Consider the following 24,541-nt stretch of genomic DNA (forward strand, 5'->3'; position numbering starts at 1 on the left):
TCTTTTCCAATGAGAATACTGACTGTCTCATGTATAGTAAAAGAAATTTACAGAAAAGGTTGAACAAAACACAAAATTTGAACCAGATTGAACTCACTTCATCATCCTCCTCAAAGACCTCCAAGATGAAGGTTGCCAGCGTTGATACAGTCCCCAGGAACACATTGACACATGACAATGCAACAAAGGCCGAACTTGGTACGGAGAAAATGCGGGCAAACGGGTACATGAGCGGGATGATTGCAAACCTGAAACAGTACGTGTAGAGATGTTGCTGCTGAATCACTTATCATGTCAGAGTGAGTGAGTTAGTGAGTTACATTCTGCAGTGCATTTAGCCATATTCCAGCAATATCATAGTGGGGAACAGCAGAAACAGGCTTCACACACTGTACCCATGTGGGGAATCGAACTTGAATCATCAGCAAGACTAGTGAATGCTTTAACCACTGGATATCGTATTCAGCTTTGTATGCTCAGGCTGTATGGTCATACATACTGTTGTTGCCAGTACTTATTGAACAGTCCTCATAGCATGATCCCTCTCTTTGGGCATGAGCTGGCAACTATCAACAAAATCAAACCTGGACATCATGCTTACCCATAAAGGAAAAGTAGAGCCACAAGGCATGGGGCATGGCCAGGGCCGACATAAGCCTCCTTGTTGAAGCACAAGAATATTATGAAACACAGCAGTGCAGGAATTAGGTAGTTCATCTGAAACAGAAAAACTTTACAATGTATCTGACAGCCAGTGATGTGGTGGTTCAGTGATATAATGTATGTCAAAATCCGTGCAATCACACAATATCCCTCATACAGTTTTACTTCCCCACATGACAATACAGACATTACAGTCAACCTGAGTTGTGAGGGCCCACAATGATCCTACAATATTAGACACTGAAAATGAATTCACATTGAATCAATATATGGTTTGAAACCAACCCTTTCTTTTATGTAACAACAGGTGTCCCCTCCTGTCATTCCATGACAGATCAAATATAATCCTTTGAAAGAATAAGGCGTTCTTTCACTAAATTTAACTGGCATATCCATGAAATAACGGGTGACTCATACTCACCATATCCCAGGTGAAGTTGGCCACCCAGTAGATGGTGGGGTTGATGCCGCTGACAAACTGCAGGTGCTTACTGTTGGACACTCTCTCCTCGATCAGGACCAGCACAAAGCTTGCTGGGATGAAGGACATGGCAAAGATGACGCATATGGCCACCAAGACATCTATTGCACTGTTCATGCTGGAAAAGAAGAGTGACGTGTGATCAACAAATGAGGTATGTGGTCAACAGGAGACTGTGAGACAGAGAGATGGTCCAGAACACATCTTAAGGTATATTGTCATCTGGTCAAGATAACACAGATGGCTACGATGTCTGTAGCACTGTTTGCACAGGATGAGAAGAGATGATGGTCAAAATGACATAAAAGTGTGTTAGCTATAACCTTGGGCTTCTTTCACTGATAAATCTTAGTGTTGTGACTGTTACAAGTTGCTGTAAGGGTATGGGAAAGATGACAGCTGTAACAATAAGACTGACAGTCGATTTGATGTATAATAGCAATGTCACTGAGTGAGCTAGCCAGCCCCCTGCTGCTTTGGACAGTGTTTCTGATAGTTAATGATGCTGTGGAAGAAAAGTCCAAAATAAGGTAGTTCATTTAAATCCAACAAGCACAATAAACAATGCTGACAGACATATGGTGGCAAATTTGGTAAAATCTGATACTTAAATCAGGAATCATGAGATCTGCAAACAGTTGGGTCATCTGAATCCTCTAAATTGAAGTTATATAATAACTTAACAGCAGGTGCTCTGTTCCTGTTTGGTTCAAAATACACTATAACATTCATGTCCTGAAAACACATACCACACTAAGTTTCCCTTCTATAATGGTTACTGAAAATAATCTATCCACATTGACAGGGCCACAACTCTGTAACAAATTGTAACACAATTTCCGTTTTCAAACTCCATCAAGGCATTCAGTTTTTCAAACATAAGCCAAAATTTGTTTCCCAATCTAATATGTTTTGGGGAAAATCTATAAACATTATCTACGACAGGTGGAGCTCAAATCTTACATCATATAATACATACATTGTTTCCTCGTTCAGTTGGTCCTGAGTATAGTTGAGGGGATGGTTGATTGTGGTGATGCCAAAGTTGCTGGGGTCCTTAGAAGAAGGGAGATAACTGCGCAGGATGACATTGTTGAGAGAGTTCATATAGGCCACAACTGCTGCCCATCCCTTGTTGTTGAACCATACCTACAGAAGAAAGAAAACATATTCTAGAGAGTTTAGGATGTTTCATGTCCAATCAGGAAAACATATAAAAAAAGTCCAAGCCAGGAAAACCAGCAAGCAATCTCTCTCATGAAAATATCAACATATATGTAGCAACATTACTGCATGGATTTTCACAAGAAACTTACTGATACAATGAAAAGATACAACCAAAAAGAATTTTACTAATACAAAAACAAGACTTGGTTTTTAACAGAAATAGTGACTTGAGGTCTACCTTAGCAATGTCCTGCCGGACAAATCTCTTGAATAAATCATCCAGATCCTGCCATATTGTCTCATTGCCATCGACAACAGCAGAGCCATTATTGGCTGCTCTTCCGAGTCGGTCTATGATGTTCAGTATTTGGGTAGAATTAAGCTGAGCAACAGGGTTCTTGTCTCCAAAACTGAAGCCTCCGTATCTACAAGTAACAGGAAAAACTGACTTCAAGGTCACATTGGAAGTGATGGAAACACACTGAACTATCCTTCAACCGGCTCAGATATAAAAATCAAAGAGTGAGTGAGTGAATTTAGTTTTACGCCACTTTTAACCATATTCCAGCAATGTAATGGCACAGGACACCACAAATGGGTTTCACACATTGTACCCCATGTGGAGTATCGAACTCTTCGGCTTGAACATCGAATGTTCTAACCACTATGGCCCCTATACGAGTCAAGGTGTCCTTGGCATAGATCGTAACACTTAACTGGTCCTTGGATTCAAATACCATACTTTTCTTGCATATGTGCACACTTTTCCCCAAACATATCTCTGTGTATGTTAAATGCAAAAATGAATTCTGAGGTTAATTTCCATGTAACAGTTCAGAAATACTGACTGAATATGCTTTTTTGTGCTGCTTTTAGCAAAATTCCAGCAATATGACAGCAGGGGACTCCTGAAATGGTCTTTACACACTGTATCCACGCAGGAAATGAACCAGAGTCTTCGGCAGGACAAGTGAATGCTTTAACCACTGGGCTACCCTTCACAATCATTGGTTCCCATCACCCTTTACGGGTATTATATTCCCTAAGCAGTATCACAACACACATGGTCTGACATACCTTCTCTTGATGTACTGTTCCATAGTTTTGACCAGCCAGTCGCTGGTGTTACGGCCCGTCATGTTGTAGAGGTAGTCTGTTGTAGGGAGGTAGGTCTGGGAAGGGGTGGGGCCACCGGCACCTGGATCAGAGCAAGTGACTGACTCAGTATGGTTTTAAGTCGCTTTTATCAAAATTCCAGAAATATCATGGTGGGGGGACACCAGAAATGGGCTTCACACATTATACCCATGTGGGGAATTGAACCTGGGTCTTCTGTGAGACAAGCAGATGCTTCAACCACTTGGCTTCCCTAACCACCTAAGTGAGTGAGTGAGTGGGTTTCAATTTGATCTTATCAAAAGAAGATTGACTGGTCAAAAACCAAGCAATCAAACACTAACAATTTTGCCACCTTTTTCAAGTCATCTTGTTTAATGAGGAGTATTCACAACTTACTTCGAAGTAATTAGAGAAAAATATACGCAATGACAAAGGCTTTTAAAACATTAATACACAGAATATAAGTATGTCAGGTGCAGTCACACATTTCTAAACTTAAGAAGTGCATAGAAGAAGAGATGTTTTTTCATCATTACTCTTTGTTTTTGATTCTCCAATCTTAATACTCATTTTTCCAGCTTAATTTAACAGCTCTAATACACATCTGGACAAGTCAATTAATACTTCAGGAAAATGCTATGAGATGAATGTCTTAGACATTAACTGCTCTTGTAGGTTTGGAGCTGAGAAAATATGTATTAGAAATACAATCCAGGGGTTTGAATCCACATAGGATTCTGACACATGAAAGGTATATATCTCTGAACAGTGACGTGAAGCATCTGTGACAGCTTTGTACTCAACAATATTCCCGAAATATGGCACTGGTCTGTAAGTAATAAAGTCAGACCAGACAATCCAGTGACTGACATCATGAGCATTGACCTGAGCAGTTGGCACACCATGACATGCATCATTCAAGTCAGAGATGCTGACCATCTGTTAATGTGAATCGCCACTGATGACAAGCATGGGTTGCTGAAGACTAGTTCTAATCCAGATCTTCACTGGTTCATCAGAGACTGCACACATAGAGCTGTTTTACCTGGTGGACACTTCTGGACTCCAGAGGCACAGGAACATGATGGAGAGTCTATGGACAGGTTTCCGGTCAGCTTTGGTCTTGTCGTCCATTTTCCCACTGCATCTGATGGTTCACATGGCATCCCACTAGAACCACACACCATCAAACAAGTGAAGAACGACTTTCATCATGACACTTGGTTTGCAACAGGGCCCGTAAGTAGGTCACAGAACTTCGCAAGACCAAAGTATTTCCAGTGACAAACAATGTTTCATACCTTTTCAAATGGTCTCATGGTTGTCAATTGACAGTAAGGAACTAATAATCAAATCTGTGATATAATCATCCTCAAAGTAGTCAACTATAATAATGAACTATGTCACTCATTTTCATATGGGAATTAATGTTTATGATGTTATCAAGGCATTTCTGTAGGTTCCAGAAACCAATACAGTCTGCAGAATCATAAGAGAGAATGATCATATATTTAATACTATTACCTAAGTAAAATTTCTAGTCTTAAGTTAGAAAAATCACCAAGTTTCAGTCTTTTACCAACATTGTTGTGACAAATGAAAAAGTGGCATCATTTACCTGATTTGATAGACAGACGAATTCATGCATCTTGTTCCTAAATAGGGCTTGGACAAAAGGGTGCTCTCCAGCTTGTTTGCGAGGGTTGAACCTGGGTCATCATTACTGCCAATCAAAACATTCTGTCATAAAGGGACTTGACGCCATGGGATGTTCCCCATAACAGGATATCGATAGATATAGGCAGTGTGTCAAGTGCTATGCAAAACACATTGACATTGTGTTTAAGTATTTAACGGAATCAGTATGAATTTGTTTGAATGCACTGCTGTGTTACATAATTCAAGAGCTTTTGATTGGCAAATTCAGGAAATGTGACTATGTTCACAATTGGATCATCTCATTATTCTTATGTTCACATATCATAAGGAATAGGGAAATATTTAATTCAAACTGAGATTGCATCAGACTTGGGCCAAAAGTGACATTGTGACAACCCCTATTGTGTCCTTGTATCTTTACCATCACTGCCTTTCATGAAGTGGACACTAGATTTCTTAAGCTTCATAAATTTACAGCGAGTGAGTGAGTTAAGTTTTATGCTGCTTTAAGCAATGTTCCAGCAACCAGCACAACATAGACGCCTAAAATGGTCTTCACACACTGTATCCTTGTGGGAAATCGAACGCAAATCTTTGTGATGAGTGAATGCTTTAACCTCCATAAATGTACAGCTGCATGTACAGTTTAATACACACACCTATAGAACATGAAGAGGTGATCATCACCCTTCCTGGGAACATAGAGCCAGGGGTGCAGCTCCAGGGGTGGTTCCTCTTGGAAGGGGGGCAGGATGAGGGCGAACACCATGGCCAGACACACAAAGCCCGCTGGTAGAATGATCTAAAACAATAGTTTGCTATCGTGTCAATTCAAATAGATGCTTCATTTACGTTTCCATTCAACTGGATACGAAAATGGTGACTGTAAGAAAGGAGCATATGTTATATAAGAGCAGGGATCTTGAGATTTGAGTTAGGGGGAATTTGGGGTGTAGGCAATACACAATGAATGAGTGGCTTTGCCCCAAAATTATGACACATATGGGGAAGGAAAGGGTTGGGGGCCTAAAAAAAAATGGTAAGCAAAATGCTGTAGTCCTAGACCAAGGATAAACCTCACAATCACTTCCCCCAAATATATGACATGTCCTTCCCTAACTATAGTAGTCACAAAATATCTGCAGACAAGTTTCTTAAGGAATTCCTCAGCACTAACAATGTATACTTGATTGATTAGTACCAATACATACTGATACCCTAAACTGCTCATTTTGATCTTTAATTACCTTAAATCGACCTTTTTGACAACAGTGTACAATTCTCAAACGCAAACGAAATTTCAACCAATCAGAGCGGCGCGTCTCCGTGACGTAATAGTGGGTATAGATATGAGAGCTATGCAGACTTCATCTACATTTCAGGGGGTAAACTATTTCGTTTACAGGTTTGTACAAACCTGAAATCGCGACAGCTGTTGTGAAAAATGAAAGCTATATGTTCTCACAATCTACTATCATTTAGTTTTGTCTCCTGCTTTGCTGAGTTTTCGAGTTACAAGCATTGTTTTCATAGACGATTCTGTCAAAATCACTTAGTGTACTAACAATGTATACTTGATGGATTGGTCCCAATACATACATTCTGATATCCTGAACCTGTCGGGCAGAATTAATTAACTAACAGACTCCTCATTGGAATAGAAATGACAAACAGACATGATTGCGTCTACCCACCTCACACACAAATCCCTTCTTGCTACGGCGAACATGGTGGAAACGCTTGATGAAGAGTGCCCAGAACTGACGTCGTTTGAGGGTCCATCCTGACAGTTTCGTCTCTGACTCAGCACAGAAACCTGGATCACTAGCTTCTTCTGATGTCTCATCTGAAACAAGGAGCACATGTGCCGAGGTAAAGGTAAGCCCCAAACCCAGTCAGACATCAGAATTTCTGTGACCAGCCAAAAAAGGATTTAACCAGACCAGATGTGTTATTTTACTCAGATTAATGCACCATCTAGAATTTTTCCAGACTATCGGGCTGTAAATTTAGATGGTCATCAGAAATCTAGCCCGCATCAGGCGGTTGAACGGGCCTGATTTCATGCACTAAGACTGACCATATACAGCAGTAATTAGTGAATGCTGGATGTTAGATTCCAGCGAGAAGAATACACAATTGACGCTAAACAAACAGATACACAAAACCATGTGACCTTGATGAGGTGAAGAACCCTGTATGACAGAATATTTAGCACCTTGTTGAAAACACACTAACACTGGCAGGTGGAGACAAACCAGGAAACATACATAACTTGAGATTCAACCTGTCAATCAGGTTGCTTGTACACCTAAGGGCCTGAACTCTGCACAAAGAACTGCAGTGCCTCAGATAACTGTGCCATGCGGATTTCAGCAGGACCAAATATGAGGCAGTGTAAACACTGCTTGAGAGGTGCTTGTTTCCTCTACTTGTTTGTTTCATTTGCAACACATATTTCAGTGTGATATATGACAGTGTTGCATTAAAACTGTGTCCAGACTGGACAATCTTGTGACTGATATAGCAAACAACAACAATCTGGAACTGGACCATTTCAGCTTAACACAGTACGCAGGACCAGATATGAGGTCATGTATGATAAACACTGCTTGAGAGTTACTTGTTTCTTCTACTTGAAAAACATTTGCTTCAGAGCGAACAACGCTCTTATTCTGGAATAATGACCAAACTTGACAATCCTGTGATACTGTAAACAACACTTGGGAACAATGACATGCTTTAAACGAAGTCATGAAGGATGTCCATCCACTAGGTTGCCTCTTAAAGCCATAATAGATTGATGGGTTCCAAGAAGCATGTTCAAGCAAACCACTTGGTGCCTCTTACAGTCAGGATCGGCTGATGGGGGACTTGTTTGTCTAAGAGGTCTGCCCACCAACTCAACTTGGTTGCCTTTTATAGCCGGCATAGGCTGATGGAGACTTCGTATGTCCCAGAATCCCCCTTAGATTAAGAATCACGGGAGTTCAAGAATGCAGACATTTTTGTAACAGGCGCATTACACATGAAGATCTTATCACACACCATCACCTGCAGAACAAAGCTTGACTCATGCACAGCCAATGCTTCAAAGCTGGCAGACATATGGAAAAGCCTTAAGGTTAGAATGCAGAAGTCTTTCATATGCTAACACAGTCAAATGTCACTTTGGCCAAAACATGTTTTAAAGGACATTGTGTACAGGAACCTGGTTAAATATAGCTTTATATTTTTAGATTAAAATGTTGCTGATTTATAAATTTCTTAATTTCAAATTTACTTGTTGCTTACGTAAAATGTGCCAACAAGATAAGAATGTATGACCGAAAAGGACAAAATACTGATATTTTCCAACAGATATAGATAAATATTTTCAGCATTTCAAACCGTGGTATAATGGCAATTCTGCACACCTCAACAAACAAGGCCATATTTCATTACTAGTCAGTATGTACATACACAAGTCTTGGAACACTGAAGCAAATCCATCTTGCTGGCTGATACTATCATCCTCTACATGCGAAAACAAGACAGTCTCACATGCAGGGCAGTACTGCACACTTTACTAATGATTCAGTCAAAAGTTTGGAGAAACTGACAAATTCAAAATGGGTATTATCACTGGTAATTTTCTGAAATGGTAAAATTTTTGGGTTGGAAACATAACATGAACAGCAAAAGAAGCGCAACTTTGTTGTCAAGACAAATATGAACAATTACTTTTATGAGATTTCATTTTTTCAAAACATACGTATATACCACTCAGACAAAGTTAAGGAACACTGATTGTAGGAAAGAATTGAGAGACCTCAACTTCTTTTGAGTTGTATTTTTTATACCATTTCGGTCAGCTTTTGACTAAACATTAGGACCATGACACATTGCATGGCTTGTATGGCTATAGAAGCAAAGGTAACATCCCTCACAACACAGGGTATAAGCAAGCATAAGCAGTTATCTATAGAGCCCATCACTGATGATGGAAACTATATCCAATGAACTGAATGATAAGTGATCTACAGGGTGAAGAAAATGGATGCGAAAAATAATAATAACTGTGTCAGAACTCTACGCATTGAAGTTTGACTGTGAATTCAGAAAGGAGAGACAAAGGAGACAATATAGTGAGCATTTTCCTTGCAATTAACATAAAAATTTGCTTGGATACAGTCATGCACTGAAGGGTCTAACACCATATTGGGCAGGAACATATGACAGCAAAGAACTTACTGGATAATAAAGTGACTTGATCTAAACACAATAAAAAACAACAACAACAACAACAACAAATGAAAAACTAAGGTAACATCCCCCACAACACAGGGTATAAGCAAGCATAAGCAGTTATCTATAGAGCCCATCACTGATGATGGAAACTATACCCAATGAATTGAATGATAAGTGATCTACAGGGTGAAGAAAATGGATGCGAAAAATAATAATAACTGTGTCAGAACTCTACGCATTGAAGTTTGACTGTGAATTCAGAAAGGAGAGACAAAGGAGACAAAATAGTGAGCATTTTCCTTGCAATTAACATAAAAATTTGCTTGGATACAGTCATGCACTGAAGGGTCTAACACCATATTGGGCAGGAACATATGACAGCAAAGAACTTACTGGATAATAAAGTGACTTGATCTAAACAAAATAAAAAACAACAACAAATGAAAAACTGACACCATAGGATATTAAAAAATCACTTACTTTTCTTACTGTGTGTGTGGGCTTCAACATCACAATAACAAACATGTGAAACTTTAATCTTAAAAGAAAATTACAGAAAAAGTGAGGTTGGTGTTAAAAATATTCCAGTAATCTCACCTACATAGGCTAGGACTGCAGTCAAGTATGGAATTGAACCCCAGTGTTCAATCTGACGAAAGAATGCATTGTCAACTTACCTACCTCACTGTTCACTGCTATTCTTTTAAGGACTTGGAGAGTACTGGGTACATGTTATGACCCAGACTGCTTAAATAAAAATTACTGGGTACTGTAGACAATCGTTGTGACTTGGGACCATTGAATCTCAACAGAGAGAAAATCATGGTACTTGGGGCTTTTGCAATGACTGAAATCCAACAGTAAGATAATCATGGCACTTGGAGCCTATACAATCCTTGAATCCAAGTAGAGAGACAATCTTGGTACTTGGGCCCTTCACAATCTTTGAAATAAAACAGTGAGACAATCGCGGGACTTGGGTCCTTCGCAAACTTTGAAATAACACATTGAGACAATCGTGGTACTTGGGGCATATGCAGTAACTGAAATCCATCAGTGAGACAATCATGATACTTAGGGCCTATAAAATCTTTGAAATCCAACAGTGAGACAGTCTTGGTGCTTGGGGCCTACTCAACCCTTGAATTCAAATTGTGAGACAATTATGGGTAAGTTGGGGCCTATAGTGCCCTTGAAACCAACAGGAAGATATTTACAGGGTCTTCGGGCCTATAACAACCCTTGAATCTCATCAGGGGGAATACAAGGAGAAAGGAGTGCTCTTCTGGACTGGGGCCTACATAACCTTTGAATCCAAAAACCGAAGCACTCATGCATATTAGAGGCCTATAAAACCTTGAGTCCAATTAATGAAACAATCATGGTTACTAGTCGCCTATGCAATCCTTGAAACCCAACAATGACAATGCAAGGAGAAAAGAGTTCTCTGTCCTTGGATGAATAAGCAGGTGCTTGAACAGGAACAGTTGTTACATGTTGATATGTTAAGTCATTAAAATATGGAATGATATTTATGCCCCATGAGAAAAGCAATTAAAAGTATTACATATAGTGGTATGGTGATGAGTGTTAGTTACAGCTATCAGGGACAATACATCAAAGGTGCAATGAGACTCACCTGCCATTTCAAGGTCACTGTCCTCCATCAGGTCAGTAGAGCTGTTGACACGGTTTACTCCCTGCTTGATGGGGAAGATGCCAAACTTCTTCTTACGGAAACTCAGACGAGATACTGGCTTTGGGTATTTGCCTCCTACAGGGAGAGCATGAATATCAAGGTTCACAACAGACTGTAGGGTCAAGGTTAGTCACTATGTTTACATACTGACAGAAAAGAATAAACTTTGTTTCACCTGTTTAATAGCTATGTACAAGCAAATACCAGAGCACTTGCAACTTCCATTGTAAGACATGTTAATCGGGCATAAAAAACACCGAACAAACAGCGGAGCTAGTGTGTAAGGAACCAACCATCATAGACCCTATCAAGCTGCTTGCGAGTCATCTCATCTGTAGGGCTGTCCACACCGCTATCCTCTGCAACCTTCAGGAAAACCTGGACACAACAAAAACAAATCAAACATTGCCATTTTCCTTCACAGTTCGAAAACAAAAATACACATCTATGTAAGAATGGTGCATGAATTTCTTTCTAACAGTTTTAGTTCAAACAGTTATTCATGATTCATTCTCTGATACTGATGCAAATATCCATGCTACATTTGATAATGGTGCCAAGGAAGGGCATGTTTCGTGTAACACATTTCATAAACCACCAGTGACGTCTCTCTATTGTTCAGGTGTGGCAATATTTCTTGTCATATCCTGAGCCTGTTGATGCGGGGCATTACTTTAATAATGTCCCTCTGCCCTGTGATATTACTTCAATACTGTCCCTCTGCCCCTGAACTTTGAATTACTACTTGTTTTGAAGACTGATATGACTTTATCTTGCCATCTCTATATAAGATCATAAAATATGACATAACTGAGCATTTCCAACATATATAGTGCCGACACCCAGTTTCGAACCCACATCTCTTCGCTTCCTAGCTTGGCTGTTTTATCCACTAAGCTAAGAAGGATTGTTGTGAAGAATCAGGTTGTTCCTCGGTATCAACCGTGTGTTCCGCACAAGACAGATAGTGCGAGCAGCACATGTGCAGGGAATGGGTAGGGCATGGGGAGCACGTTCATGGAGCAAGTGCATTACACGTATAAGGCGAGGTGTCAGCTGCCAGTCTCATTACAGTTGATTTTCATCAGTAACAAATATTGAAATTATATCTGAAGTATATATTTGGTCAGTTTATAAGTGGATAAAGCATGACCAGTGGGCATTACGATGAAGTAAGGCTCGTGGTGAAAATAACCTTACTTCTTCATAATGGCCACAGGTCATGCTTTATCCTATACACAGCAAGCAGCAATGATTCAAGAAAGATTGAAATGAAACAGTGAGTTTGGTTCAGTGTTTGAGAAGCATTTGGGACATTCTATGGCATGTCTGTTTAATGACAGATTTTTTGTCTTTTTTTTAGGTGTATGATGGTGATCTGTATATAAGTTTGGATCATACAACCTAGTGACTGCAATCATGAGCATCAGTCAGAGTTAACCGGACATGATGACATTCAGCAACCATGCCTGATTCCGTGATCACCTTATTCAGCTCTTATGACAAACATAAAAAAAACTAGCTGATGAACGGTGCTAACCAGCATAATCAAGTTTAATGTTGGAAGAAAGTCTGAATTAATGCAGGTCATTACTTTGGGGATGATAAACCAAGAAATGTAAGTAGGGCAAATCTTGGATTCAAACCCAGGAAACGCCTCAGGTGACTTGGCTATTCCTACTCTATACAAAGTACAACAAACTCCTAGCCCTGCTCTTCCGAAATCAACAATCAGATTGAGTGAGTGAGTAAGATTTAACGCCACTAATATTTCAGCAATATGATAGCAGGGGACACAAGAAAAGGGCTTTAAACATGGTACTCATATGGATCTACAGCATGACAAGCAGAAGCTTTATCCATTAGGCTCCCCCACTGCCCTGAACAATGAGAAGATTGTCATACCTCCTCTAGACTGGTGTCAGAAATTCCAAAGCTTGAGATGCCAAGGTCAAAGTGGCACTGCTCTAGTTTGGAGAACAAGGCCTCAAAGTCGCCACTGTGTGCTGCCTCCTCTGGCAGCTGGTAGCACAGTTCTGTGTTGTTGTCCTCGGTCAGTTTGGCACCACTCACATACTTCTGTATGAAGGCAGTAATTCGTTGTACTGAGAAACCTTTGTGAAGGAAACAATAATGATAAGATTGTGGGTTTTCACTGAACATAACGTATGCATTCATTTTTGTGTAAGTGAGATTAGTTTCACACTTAATTTGAAACCATTCCAGTAATATCTTGGCGGAGGACAACAGAAATGGGCTTCATACATTACAACCATGAGGGGAAATGAACTTGGGTCTTCGGCATGACGAGCAAACACTTCAACCACTAAGCTATTCAACTATCTCCAGTTTTGTGTGAAGTTTAATTGGTTACATAAGTGAATATGAGATTGATATCTAGTTTGAATTACAATATTTTTGTCAAAATTCACAACATATTCACACTGTTGAAATTTGGTTATAATATAATACAGATTTGTTTCATTTAAACTATAATGGTCATGTGACATGCATAAATTCAAAGGAATGTTTCCTGTTTTATATTTCCTGTTTTAATGTTTCCTGTTTTATATTTCTGAGACAAACTGTTACAGGCACTGCTCTTTATTTCTGTAAGTGATCCACTAAAGACTTGCCTTGTATCATAGTGGCTCCCTCTGGTGGTGGAGTAGGTGGGTCACTGCTGTTGGTGCTGCTGGTCTTGTCACTGTCTGGTCGTTCGGAGTAGCCTTCATCATCCATGTCAAAGGTTGGCTGATATGTAATGATAAAAGATTAGAGTTCCTTCTTGATGAAACAAATGCCTAAAATATCATTACTTTAGGCACACAGATGTGGACTTTTTCAAAATGACATTTAAATCACTCACTCACCCATCAATACACCAAGGCCCAAAAATAAGTGTCATCCAATCATTAAGAGGACAGACAATTTCATGGTCCACAGAGCAAAGTTTGATAGTGTGAACAACACTCGCTCTTCAGTTATCTGTACAGGCACTGGTACTCTACAGATGTGTGCCCTTTCTCCTATCTTGTTTATTTATCTAAGATTCGTTGGAGATGCAGCTCTAGCTAGGTTTCATACAGATTCAGAACTTGAATACAGAGCTGAAATATTTAATTTTACATCATGGTGTAACGATAATTTTCTACGTTAAATGTTAAGAAAACAAATAAATAATCTTCTGACTTCAGAATACAGATACAATCTTTACGTAAACCATTACCAAGTATCCTAACGTAAAATCATTTGAATCCATTAAAAGGTATCCAAGGTAACTCACCATAACATCAATGGTGGAGCGGATGCTGCCGGCAGTGGATGGCCTGCTGGGTTTAGGTTTGATTACATCCATGCCTTCAACCTCTTTCTGCTCTTGGTCATCCTGGCGGACAAGAGTCAAGTAGTAGCCACTGCCAAAGCGGTTCTTGAGGAAGAGGCTAGAGCCACAACAGCAGAGTCGGCCATGGGAGATGATGGCGATGCGGTCCCCAAGGATGTCGGCTTCATCCATGTGGTGGGTGGACATTATGATGGTGCGGTCTGGAAGATCAACACATGGCCACAATGTATCATGGACTATGTTTGTTATGACTGTATATCTTAAATAATTAACACTCTTATTAGGTTAGTTTGTTTTGGTTGAAAGATTGGTGCCTTTTCTAAAACTTAACTTCCTGAATTTATGCACCTTGAAACGTGAATGTTTACCTGAAATGCACTGGACTATATCACACTGAAAACTCTCATTGCTCATCATTGCCACAAACATTTCAGTAAACACTGCCCTATACTTTTTCAAATTTTGCAGTGAAGTTTAATCAGCCAAAAAACCTTTTTTTGATATTATGTTCTTCTTTGTAATTCCATCAGAGTCTATAACTTCACATCCTATACCATCCTTATAAAAAGCAGGTTATATGTCAGTCAGAGGTTGAGTGCTTACTTACTTGTTCTCAGTTTGACAAGTAGGTCCCAGATGGCTCTGCGAGCATATGGATCAACACCAGCTGTAGGTTCATCCAAGATGACTGTGCGAGATCCACCCACAAATGCAATAGCCACTGACAACTTCCGCTTCATACCCCCTGTAAAACACAGAGAAACCATCCATAAAACACAAGTCAGATATAGATATTTCACAGAGACGGTTTATACAGAGATGGTTAAAATTTTGGGACTATTATTACATATTGACTTATCAACAGTCGAAATGGTTTGAGTCTGGATCAGAAAATTCAGTGATCAACAGCATGTGTGCTGATCTCCAAATCAGCCAGTCTGACCACCTGATCCTGTCAGTTGTCTCTTACGAGAAGAATGGGTTGTTGAAGGTCAATTCTAACTGGGATCTTCATGGGGAATGAGCATCAATCTGCGCAATTGGAAACTGATGACGTGTCAAACAAGCCAGCAAGCCTGACCGCCTGATCCTGTTAGTTGCCTCTTACGACAAGCATGGGTTACTGGAAATATTATACCTGGTGTATATATATATTATTACCTGGACCTTTACGGTTTCTAAACGTTCCGAAGTGAGACAAGAGCTGATATTTGACCAAAGGGCAACTAAAGATTCTGATAAAATCAGAAAGTTACAAGCTTTAAAACACATATCTGGTCAAAAATGTACTACATTGTGGTTTTTCAATGAAAACTACGTTTTCAGTTTGCGTCAAATGAAACAACCAGTTTCTGTAGCATGTGATTCAATCCATTAACCAAACAAACATTATCCACCACCACACAGGCCCACAGACAATAAATGTGTACAACTGACCAGACAAGTTCTTGGAGATCTCTTTAATCTTGTTGGGCAGGCCCACATCTTTGACCATCTGAGGCAGTTCCTTCTTCACCTCTGCGTTGCTTCGTCCCTTGAGTCGGGCATAGAACCAGATGTGTTCCTCCACTGTTAGGCTGAACACAACACAACACAACACAATTAATAGTCGTTAGTCCATGGTTAACTAATTGCAAATCTCTTTCAGCAAACCTGCCTTGTCACCTTTGTTGATGGGTCTGTATACACTAGCCCCATTATCCATGAATACACAGAGTGGCTATAAGGTGTAGTGCTATTTTGATCCAAAGGATGAAGTCATAGTCTGCCTCCAGTAGATGGACATGAATAGGTGCTCTGACCAATGATTGCTGAGATCAAAATGCATTCAAGGAAGCATTTAATAACATCAAAGCAAGGTGAGTGAGTGAGGTAGCATGTTATCAAACACATTCATCAACATATTTCAGTCACATAATGTGACGGTCACAGTAGGAGTCAGTGAGTGAGTTTAGTTTTATGCCACACTCAGTAATATTCCAGCTATATGGCAGCGGTCTGTAAATAATACAGTCTGGACCAGACAATCCAGTGATCAACAACATGAGCATCGATCTGCGCAATTGGGAACCGATGACATGTGTCAACCAAGTCAGTGAACCTGACCACCCGATCCCGTTTGTCACCTCTTACAACAAGCATAGTCACCTATTCTACCCCGGGACCTTCACGGGTCCTGTCACAGTATGAAGTGATACTGGCCATGGACATTTACCTTTATTGTTACCATCCCACAAACATGACAATACATCTGTGCTTCAATGCATAATCACAGGATTCTGCTATATCTAAGGGCTGCAAATCTGGACAGCAGATTACATCACCATATAGGACAGGGTCACATACATTCATGTTCTACATAAGTAAAGACTAAGATACTCACAGATCGAATAGAACATTATGCTGTGGACACATTCCCAGACTGCTCCTGATATCGTCCATCTGGGATCTAATGTCCTTTCCGTTGATATACGCTGTGCCACTCGTTGGCGGGAACAGGCCTGTCAGTATAGACCTACAGCACAACATGCAGCACAGGTGTCATCACTGAAGGCATATTAACCTTTAGCCATACAACAGCAATCTCATCTCATCCCAGAACAGACAAAAGTTCTTATTTTTATAAGTACTGCATCCAATAGGGGAAATGTTCAGTTTATCAGCTCACAAGAGATACAGGTCCATGTTTATGGCCTTAGAGCTGACTACAATTCTTCCTTGGTGGTGAATAATGATAGTGCTGAACAAATCACCCTGCCTTCTTCCACATTTTGGTAATGACAGTACAGAGTTACTCCTCTTTGAAAAGCCCTGGGGTACTTTAGTAGACAATTGAACTAGGTTCTGATCTAGTTACATAGTTTTCTTGTGTTCTAATGCCTCTTGGACCAAGTCACGACAATGCAACGTAATGGTAATGCCTCTTAGAAGAGGTCCTGGCCTACTTACATGGTTGTGTTCAAGGATCTTAGTAATGACAGTGTCAGGTAATGCCTCTTAGATGAGGCACTGGCCTACTTACATGCTTGTGTTCAAGGACCTTAGTAATGACAGTGCCAGGTAATGAATCTTAGATTAGGCACTGCCCTTCTTACATGCGTGTTCAAGGATCTTAGTAATGACAGTGCCAGGTAATGAATCTTAGATGAGGCACTGCCCTTCTTACATGCTTGTGTTCAGGGATCTTAGTAATGACAGTGCCAGGTAATGAATCTTAGATGAGGCACTGCCCTTCTTACATGCTTGTGTTCAAGGCTGTTAGTAATGATAGTGGTATGAAACGCCTGCTTACATGGTTGTTGTTTTTCCTGCACCGTTATGTCCAAGGAATGATGTTATCTGCCCTTCATAGAAGTTGAGAGACAACCCATCCACTGCCAGTTTTTTCCCAGTCTTGTACACCTTAGTCAGGTTGTGTATGGACACACCCACTTTACTGTTGGGAGACATTGCCTCTAGATTCTCCTTGTCACCTGCAACAGATTCATCATTCATCTCAAGCTCACAATTACATATGAAAAACAAACTTACACCAACAAAGATGTTATATGTAACAAAGCAAAGCATAGTTACATTCTTTGAGTGGCATTATTTCAAAGTTGGGGAGTAATATAAGGACAAGCTTTATGGATACCAGCTCGACAACGATACAAGAATCTGTATTGAAATGTCACATCATCTAAATAAAGAAGTAATTAATCCATAAAGCATGTCCTTATAAGCATAGTTGGCTCAACATTTCAGAGACATCAAGCTCAACAATGCTGCTCACAGTTCATCTCCATGTTGGCCGCCTCAGGGTTGCCCATGAAGTTTGAGTCTCCTTGGTAACGCTGTCCACACCAGTAGGTTTTCTGAATAGGGAAGTACCATTTGCGAGGGATTCCATACTGGCCTGAAAATGACAAGAACTTTCAAGTTACATACAGACATGTGAAAATAAATTTCTAATCATTTAAGAGTGATAAGAAAGCCCGTGGTTGAAACACCATGCTGAAAGCCTCCCTTCTATTCCAGATATGGGTACAATGTTTTAAACTCATTTCTGGTGTGTCCTGCCCCATGAAGATCCAGTAAGAATTGATCTTCATCGACCCATGTTTCTATTAAAGATGACAGACAGGATTAGATGGTCAGACTGGCTGATTTGGAGATGCATCTCATGCTGTTGATTACTGGATAATCTCGTCGGGACTAGATTATTTACAGACTGTTGCCATATAGCTGGAACATTGCTGAGTGTGGTGTATAACTAAACTCACTCACTCTGGTGTCTCCTGTAATGACATTACTGGAATATTGTAAAACCAGCGTAAAACCCAACCACGTACCTCCTATGTCAAATCTGACATGAGGAAATAATGTCATTAGCATCACGTTGTAGACAGCAAGATCTTGTCTTATAACTATTATCAGGCAAAACATACAATGTTAATAAATCAGCCGTCACTTCTGGATATACCATTCATATACAAAACCCTCTGAACGTTAGTAATTTTACAACACAGAAAATGGAGTCATGTTGTTTAAAAGCTTATCCATCCATGTCCTGGAAAGCAATCATCAACTCCTTCAAGAGAAAGACAGTGATCGCAAGCCATTTTTGTCATATGTGCTGACAGAAGCACGGCATTGCAGGGACTTGTTTTCACAAAGAATGATAAAAGGCTGCTTAAGCAGATAAGGATGGGATGAACACATTCCGATCAAAATTACCCTTTGGGTATCCCCTGGGTAACACAAACACTATTGTGAACCTATGACCATCAGTTACAATAACAAGGGTAAAATACAGAATAACCTGTATACTCAAAATTGAGTTTATCTGTAACTTGACAAATTAGACATGGTGAACATACCAGGGAAAACGGCTTCAATGTACCAAGTGACGAGGCCGTAGATGAGAGCATCAACAAACATCATTAGGATACACCGCGCCATGCTGAAGTCATCATCGGGGATGGGACTGTCTGCAATGTTGCTCCACTGTAGGCCAGTCATTTGTTCTTCGTACCGAGATATGTAGCTGCAGCCAAATCCAAATGCTACACTCGATGAGAGGCACTGCAAAGAGAAAGCACTGGCACTTCAACAATAGTTTACAAAATTACTATGCAACACACTTGATATGGATGTGCAACTTATTTAATATTTACACAAGATAACTAGTACTTGTCCCTTCATCAAGTGATATGACCTATTCCTTTGACACCAGTAAAGGTACAAAAACAGGTTCAAATGTGATTAAGTACATGTGTAAATGAGTTTGTATGTTCGTAAGTTTGCTTAGATGCATGTGTGTGTTTATCTGCATGTGTGTGGGTCCATGCATTTGTATGTTTCATCACTCAGCAGTGTTTAAGCCATAACACTGCAGTTTATCAATACTGTGGTTCAGACAATCCAGTGAATCAGTGAGTGGGTTGAGTGAAAAGTTGAGTGTGTGGTTAAGAGGTTGAATAAGAGGTTGCTCGTTTGAGTGAGTGTTTGATAGAGTGGCTGTATGAGTGAGGTGAGCGGTACTCACTGAGACCAGCTTGATGGAGGTGCTGATGTATTCTTCCCACTGTACCACCTGCGTATACGGCATGTACAGGAGGAAATACAAGAAGCCCCCACACACTGCTGCCAGGTTCGCTCGGGAGAAGAACACACTGATCAGGAAACACTGCATGATGGTTGCCACCGTGAATGCCAGCAAGAACACAAAGATAACAGATGGGTCTGAGTGCTCCATGATCTTACCGCCCTGAAAATGAACACAAAAAATGGGGTAAAATTTATGTGGTGATGTATTATGGCCTATGTTTCAAAAGCCTCATCAGAACTTCAAATTAATACATTGCTTACAAGAATTCGAAAGGGGAACTTGTTTGGTCAATCAATCTATTAATTTAGCCTTTTTGCTTACATAAGCCAAATGAGCTGTTTTCTGACTGGCTGATAATAGAGTGGACAGGGCTTATGTTCCTTTGTTCCACTAATATTAGTTCTTGTGTCACTAATGAAAATCAGTGAGTTGTCACTGTTGACATTTTATTCATATGAAATGACTGCAAACATTGAGCATCACAATAAGCACCTTGTGCACCAAGCACCTACCTTGAGCACTGCCGTAAGCATGATGACAGTGATGATCATCATGACAAAGGCATTGATGAACCAGGCCAGCCAGTGGACCCCGTTACCCAACCCCATCATTTTCATCACCTCCTTCAGACGACGTTCCTTCTCGTACACGATCCCCTTCACGATCATGGCCACTGAGTAGATCCATGCTAACACCATGAACATTGGCATGCTCCGAGATATCGTCATTGTAAACCTGACAATCCAAATGTGAAAGGTTCTGGTGAAATTGTTCCTTATGATAATTTGAGCACTCAATAAATACCAGATTCATAGATGAATATTAAAGAGTGAGAGAACACTTGAGAGGAACGAACCTGTTCCTGAAGTAGCAAGGGTAGGGGAACTAACCTGTTCCTGAAGTAGCAAGGGTAGAGGAACTGACCAGTTCTTGACGTAGCAAGGGTAGGGGAACGAACCTGTTCCTGAAGTACCAGGGGTAGGGCAACAGACCAGTTCTTGATGTAGCAAGGGTAGGGGAACTAACCTGTTCCTGAAGTAGCAAGGGTAGGGGAACTAACCTGTTCCTGAAGTACCAGGGGTAGGGGAACAAACCTGTTCCTGAAGTACCAGGGGTAGGGCAACAGACCAGTTCTTGATGTAGCAAGGGTAGGAGAACTAACTTGTTCCTGACCTTTTCCTGATGTAGCAAGGGTAGGGCAACTAACCTGTTCCTGATGTAACAAGACTAGGTGAACTCAACTGTTCTTGAAATAGCAAGGGTAGGGGAACTAACCTGTTCCTGACGTAGCAAGGGTAGGGGAATTGCTGCACGTACACCCCCACTTCCTCCTCAACACCAGTCTGCACCCGGATTATTGCATGGTCAACCATATCCTGCAGGAAGGCAAAGCCGTATGTCAGGTATTTGGTGTCAATGCCAGTTCGGGCCCTAGGGCCTGGCCTCCAGTATTTGTCTTGTACTTTCTTTGTGCTGTCCACTTTGTCTGTGTCCATTCTGATCTTGTAGGAAATGTGACTCGGAACGGATGCTGCGTCCTCATCAGTTTCAAACACCAGAGCTAGGGAGAAAGACGGAGAATACATTATCAAATGAATCATCTGGGTTAAGCTTCATTAATCTCTGAAATATATAAATGCACTAAACAGGTAAGCAAAATGTAATCACAGTGATAAGACTCAGAAGAGGTGGATTATCTGGTACACAAACTAGCAGGTATGTATTTGCTTGTGTTCTTTCCATAATGTTCAGTACCTGCCCAGAAGGTGTTGGTTGGGATCATATCCAGACTGTCCTTTATGAGGGAGTATTCGGACGGATATGGTCGGAACTTGTCAAATCTGAAACACTACATTTGGAATAACGATGGTGAGAGATGGCTGTGTCAAATAGGGCTCAATGTCACATTCAACACGACTGCACTCATACAGTGACAAGCATAGACATGCATGTGTTAGCTGCTTCCACTTGACCTTTATAGTACTAGCCCTGTGATACACCACACCTCTGTTTCACATGGATAATTCACTCTGAACACATTATCCTGAATCTAAGACAGTCCTTGTTTATTCCTCTTGAACTAAGAATCTGTTTTATTACAAACTGAAACTTTTAACTGACATTCATTACAGCTGAACACTGGCCTCAGAACAGGCGTAAACAGATTGTACATTCAGCTGTTACAGCTGTTATGTGACGCCAAACAGATATTACTACTACTAACAGTGGCAAACATTCTAAGCCTAATTCTAATGTTTATTGTGGTAGTGCTGTAGCCTGGTGGTTAAGCTATTGCTCATCATGACATGCTCAAATTCCTCTATGCACATAATGTTTGAAGCTTATTTCTAGTGCTCACATGTGATACTGCTGAAATAGTGCTTAAATTGACAAAAGTCTGAACTAATGATACACTCCTCTGATTATCTATCATACGTATTTCCAAATTTGTCTGGCAAACATGACAACAAACACAAAGTAGTATAAGTACAGTATACCTGCAGGTACTTCTTTATCTCGGCCATGAAGTAGTTGGTGTAGTTGAGCGAGTCCCTCCAGTCATACCCTGTGGTGTTGGGGCCATTGTAGAGGTAGCGCGAGAAGTAGTCGCAGGTGGTGGTGTTGAAGGCAGGTATATTGTTTCCAGGGTAGAGTTCCTGCAGCCGCTTCAGCCCATTGCTCAGATTCGTACATCCAGATCGTGAAGTGAATCTCTGTAACAGGCAAGAATATTCAGTAAGGCTAATATGTCAGGTGACATTATGAGAATTGTCTGATTTCAGCTGATTAACAATTTATCATCCCAAACTGGCTCCTACAGGCGGTATCACTGGGGTGAGATCAAATGCAACAACATCACCACAATATTATTTTGACCTCCACATACATAATGTTTTTTCACACTGAGGCATACTGAAAATGCATACAGAAAGATTCACAGTAATCTTTTAAAACAATATGTGTTTAGTTCAGTTTTGAAAGTATGTAATGATTCGGAAGTATTTCAAGGTATCTGGGAGATAATTTGATTTTACTACAGCTGATACACTAAATAATTAACCACTTTCTTAGTCTGAAACAGTGAAAATCAGGGTGACTCTTTGATCTTGACCAAGGACATCAAGTTGGCTGATACTGAAACAAGAGTATTCTGGTGCTGATTCGTTTATAGGCTATACTGATAAGCAGGCACATGATCTTATAAATCAACAGGCTCCCAATGTAATGTTGGTAATTAAATTTCAGACAGAAGTATGAGTGTTTAGCACTCTGCTTTTCAAATCCCCAAGCCTACATCTTTGTGTAATTCCATGTTCATTCTACATACCATCAGTCCATGGCTAACCTGGCTGGTTGGAGTCATGGACATAAATTTTCGAAGCTGTCTTAGAATAGCACTAAGATCAGGGATCAGAATGGGTATGAGTGAAAAAAAAGAAGAAAATGGGCTTGGCCTCTTTGTTAACACAATATAATATATATTATGAGACGATATAATATATATATTATGAATGACACCAGTGCTATCAAATACACAGAATTCCGCTGATTCACAGGAAATTCTCATCCCTGTAAGATATTCGTAGGTGCAGTACAATAACACTGACTTACGACTATCTTAGAGCTAAGAGAGCTTTGAAAACCTAACCCATGGATGGTCGTGCTCTATATCATACTCTTACCCTGAGTAGGTCTATGGTGGTGCTGTTGTCAAGGTAGTTGTACACTCTAGGTGACACGTTCTCCAGCCAGTCATCAGCAAGATCCAGAAGGGATGCAAGGTTCTCAAAGGTGGCATTAGCCTGTAAGAACAAAGAAATAATCAAACAAAGCATCAACAGTGATTGGATTGGATTTTGTTTAACACTGCACCTAATAATATTCCAGCTATACAGCATCAGTCTGTGAATAATCCAGTCTGGACCAGACAACTGAGTGGTAGTAGTAGTAATTGTGATAGTAGCAGCAGAAGCAGTAACTGTGGTGGTAAAAGTAGTAGTAGCAGCAGTAGCAGAGGCAGCAGTAGTAGGAGATGAAGTAAGAGTGTGCCTAGTGAGAAGCCTATGATGTAAACACCACCTGGACCAATATTCAAGAGAGTGAGTGAGTTTAGTTTTATGCCACGCTCAGCAATATTCCAGATATATGACGGCTGCCTGTAAATAAACGAGTCTGGACCAGACAATCCAGTGATCAACAACAACATGAGCATCGATCTGTGCAACTGGGAACTGATGACATGTGTCAACCAAGTCAGCGAGCCTGACCCTCAGATCCCGTTAGTTGCCTCTTACAACAAGCATAGTAGCCTTTTATGGACCGATATTCGAGTGAGAAAAGAGTTGTGTAAGAGAAATGACACAACTGACAATGGCCTCAGATGTTTATCACATTGGTGAAAACAAAAAGTTGCTGACAATCCAGAAAGACAATCTGAACCAGCTGTTCTCTGTTTTGCTGTTTAATGCTGCACTAAGCAATATTTCAGCTATACTACCGACAAGAAAGAAGGGAACTAATGAAATAATAGTGAATTTGAAACTGCTTGAAATATCCACTAAATCAATTTTAGGCGTCAAGTGGTGT

The 24,541-nt window shown here is 40.4% G+C and overlaps 1 protein-coding gene across 1 annotated transcript in view; it reads right to left on the minus strand.

The window, feature by feature from the left end:
• LOC137291526 (phospholipid-transporting ATPase ABCA1-like) overlaps window positions 1–24,541 on the minus strand; it is a 65,629-nt gene that overhangs the window by 11,443 nt on the left and 29,645 nt on the right. Inside the window, exons 11-37 of the mRNA XM_067822889.1 lie at window positions 23,638–23,757; window positions 22,453–22,668; window positions 21,710–21,803; window positions 21,230–21,515; window positions 20,467–20,689; window positions 19,892–20,113; window positions 19,224–19,428; window positions 18,137–18,259; window positions 17,657–17,837; window positions 16,748–16,879; window positions 15,802–15,941; window positions 14,972–15,109; window positions 14,305–14,564; window positions 13,655–13,772; window positions 12,924–13,132; window positions 11,312–11,396; window positions 10,959–11,093; window positions 6,784–6,935; window positions 5,749–5,891; window positions 5,049–5,153; window positions 4,476–4,600; window positions 3,389–3,509; window positions 2,550–2,736; window positions 2,124–2,293; window positions 1,085–1,262; window positions 602–717; window positions 98–248 (exon numbers count right to left, since the gene is read on the minus strand). Of these exons, the coding sequence (XP_067678990.1) occupies window positions 98–248; window positions 602–717; window positions 1,085–1,262; window positions 2,124–2,293; window positions 2,550–2,736; window positions 3,389–3,509; window positions 4,476–4,600; window positions 5,049–5,153; window positions 5,749–5,891; window positions 6,784–6,935; window positions 10,959–11,093; window positions 11,312–11,396; window positions 12,924–13,132; window positions 13,655–13,772; window positions 14,305–14,564; window positions 14,972–15,109; window positions 15,802–15,941; window positions 16,748–16,879; window positions 17,657–17,837; window positions 18,137–18,259; window positions 19,224–19,428; window positions 19,892–20,113; window positions 20,467–20,689; window positions 21,230–21,515; window positions 21,710–21,803; window positions 22,453–22,668; window positions 23,638–23,757 (4,335 nt within the window). The remainder of the gene's footprint in view (window positions 1–97; window positions 249–601; window positions 718–1,084; window positions 1,263–2,123; window positions 2,294–2,549; window positions 2,737–3,388; window positions 3,510–4,475; window positions 4,601–5,048; window positions 5,154–5,748; window positions 5,892–6,783; window positions 6,936–10,958; window positions 11,094–11,311; window positions 11,397–12,923; window positions 13,133–13,654; window positions 13,773–14,304; window positions 14,565–14,971; window positions 15,110–15,801; window positions 15,942–16,747; window positions 16,880–17,656; window positions 17,838–18,136; window positions 18,260–19,223; window positions 19,429–19,891; window positions 20,114–20,466; window positions 20,690–21,229; window positions 21,516–21,709; window positions 21,804–22,452; window positions 22,669–23,637; window positions 23,758–24,541) is intronic.

Source organism: Haliotis asinina, chromosome 7 (assembly GCF_037392515.1).
Source record: "Haliotis asinina isolate JCU_RB_2024 chromosome 7, JCU_Hal_asi_v2, whole genome shotgun sequence".
NCBI lineage: Eukaryota > Metazoa > Mollusca > Gastropoda > Lepetellida > Haliotidae > Haliotis > Haliotis asinina.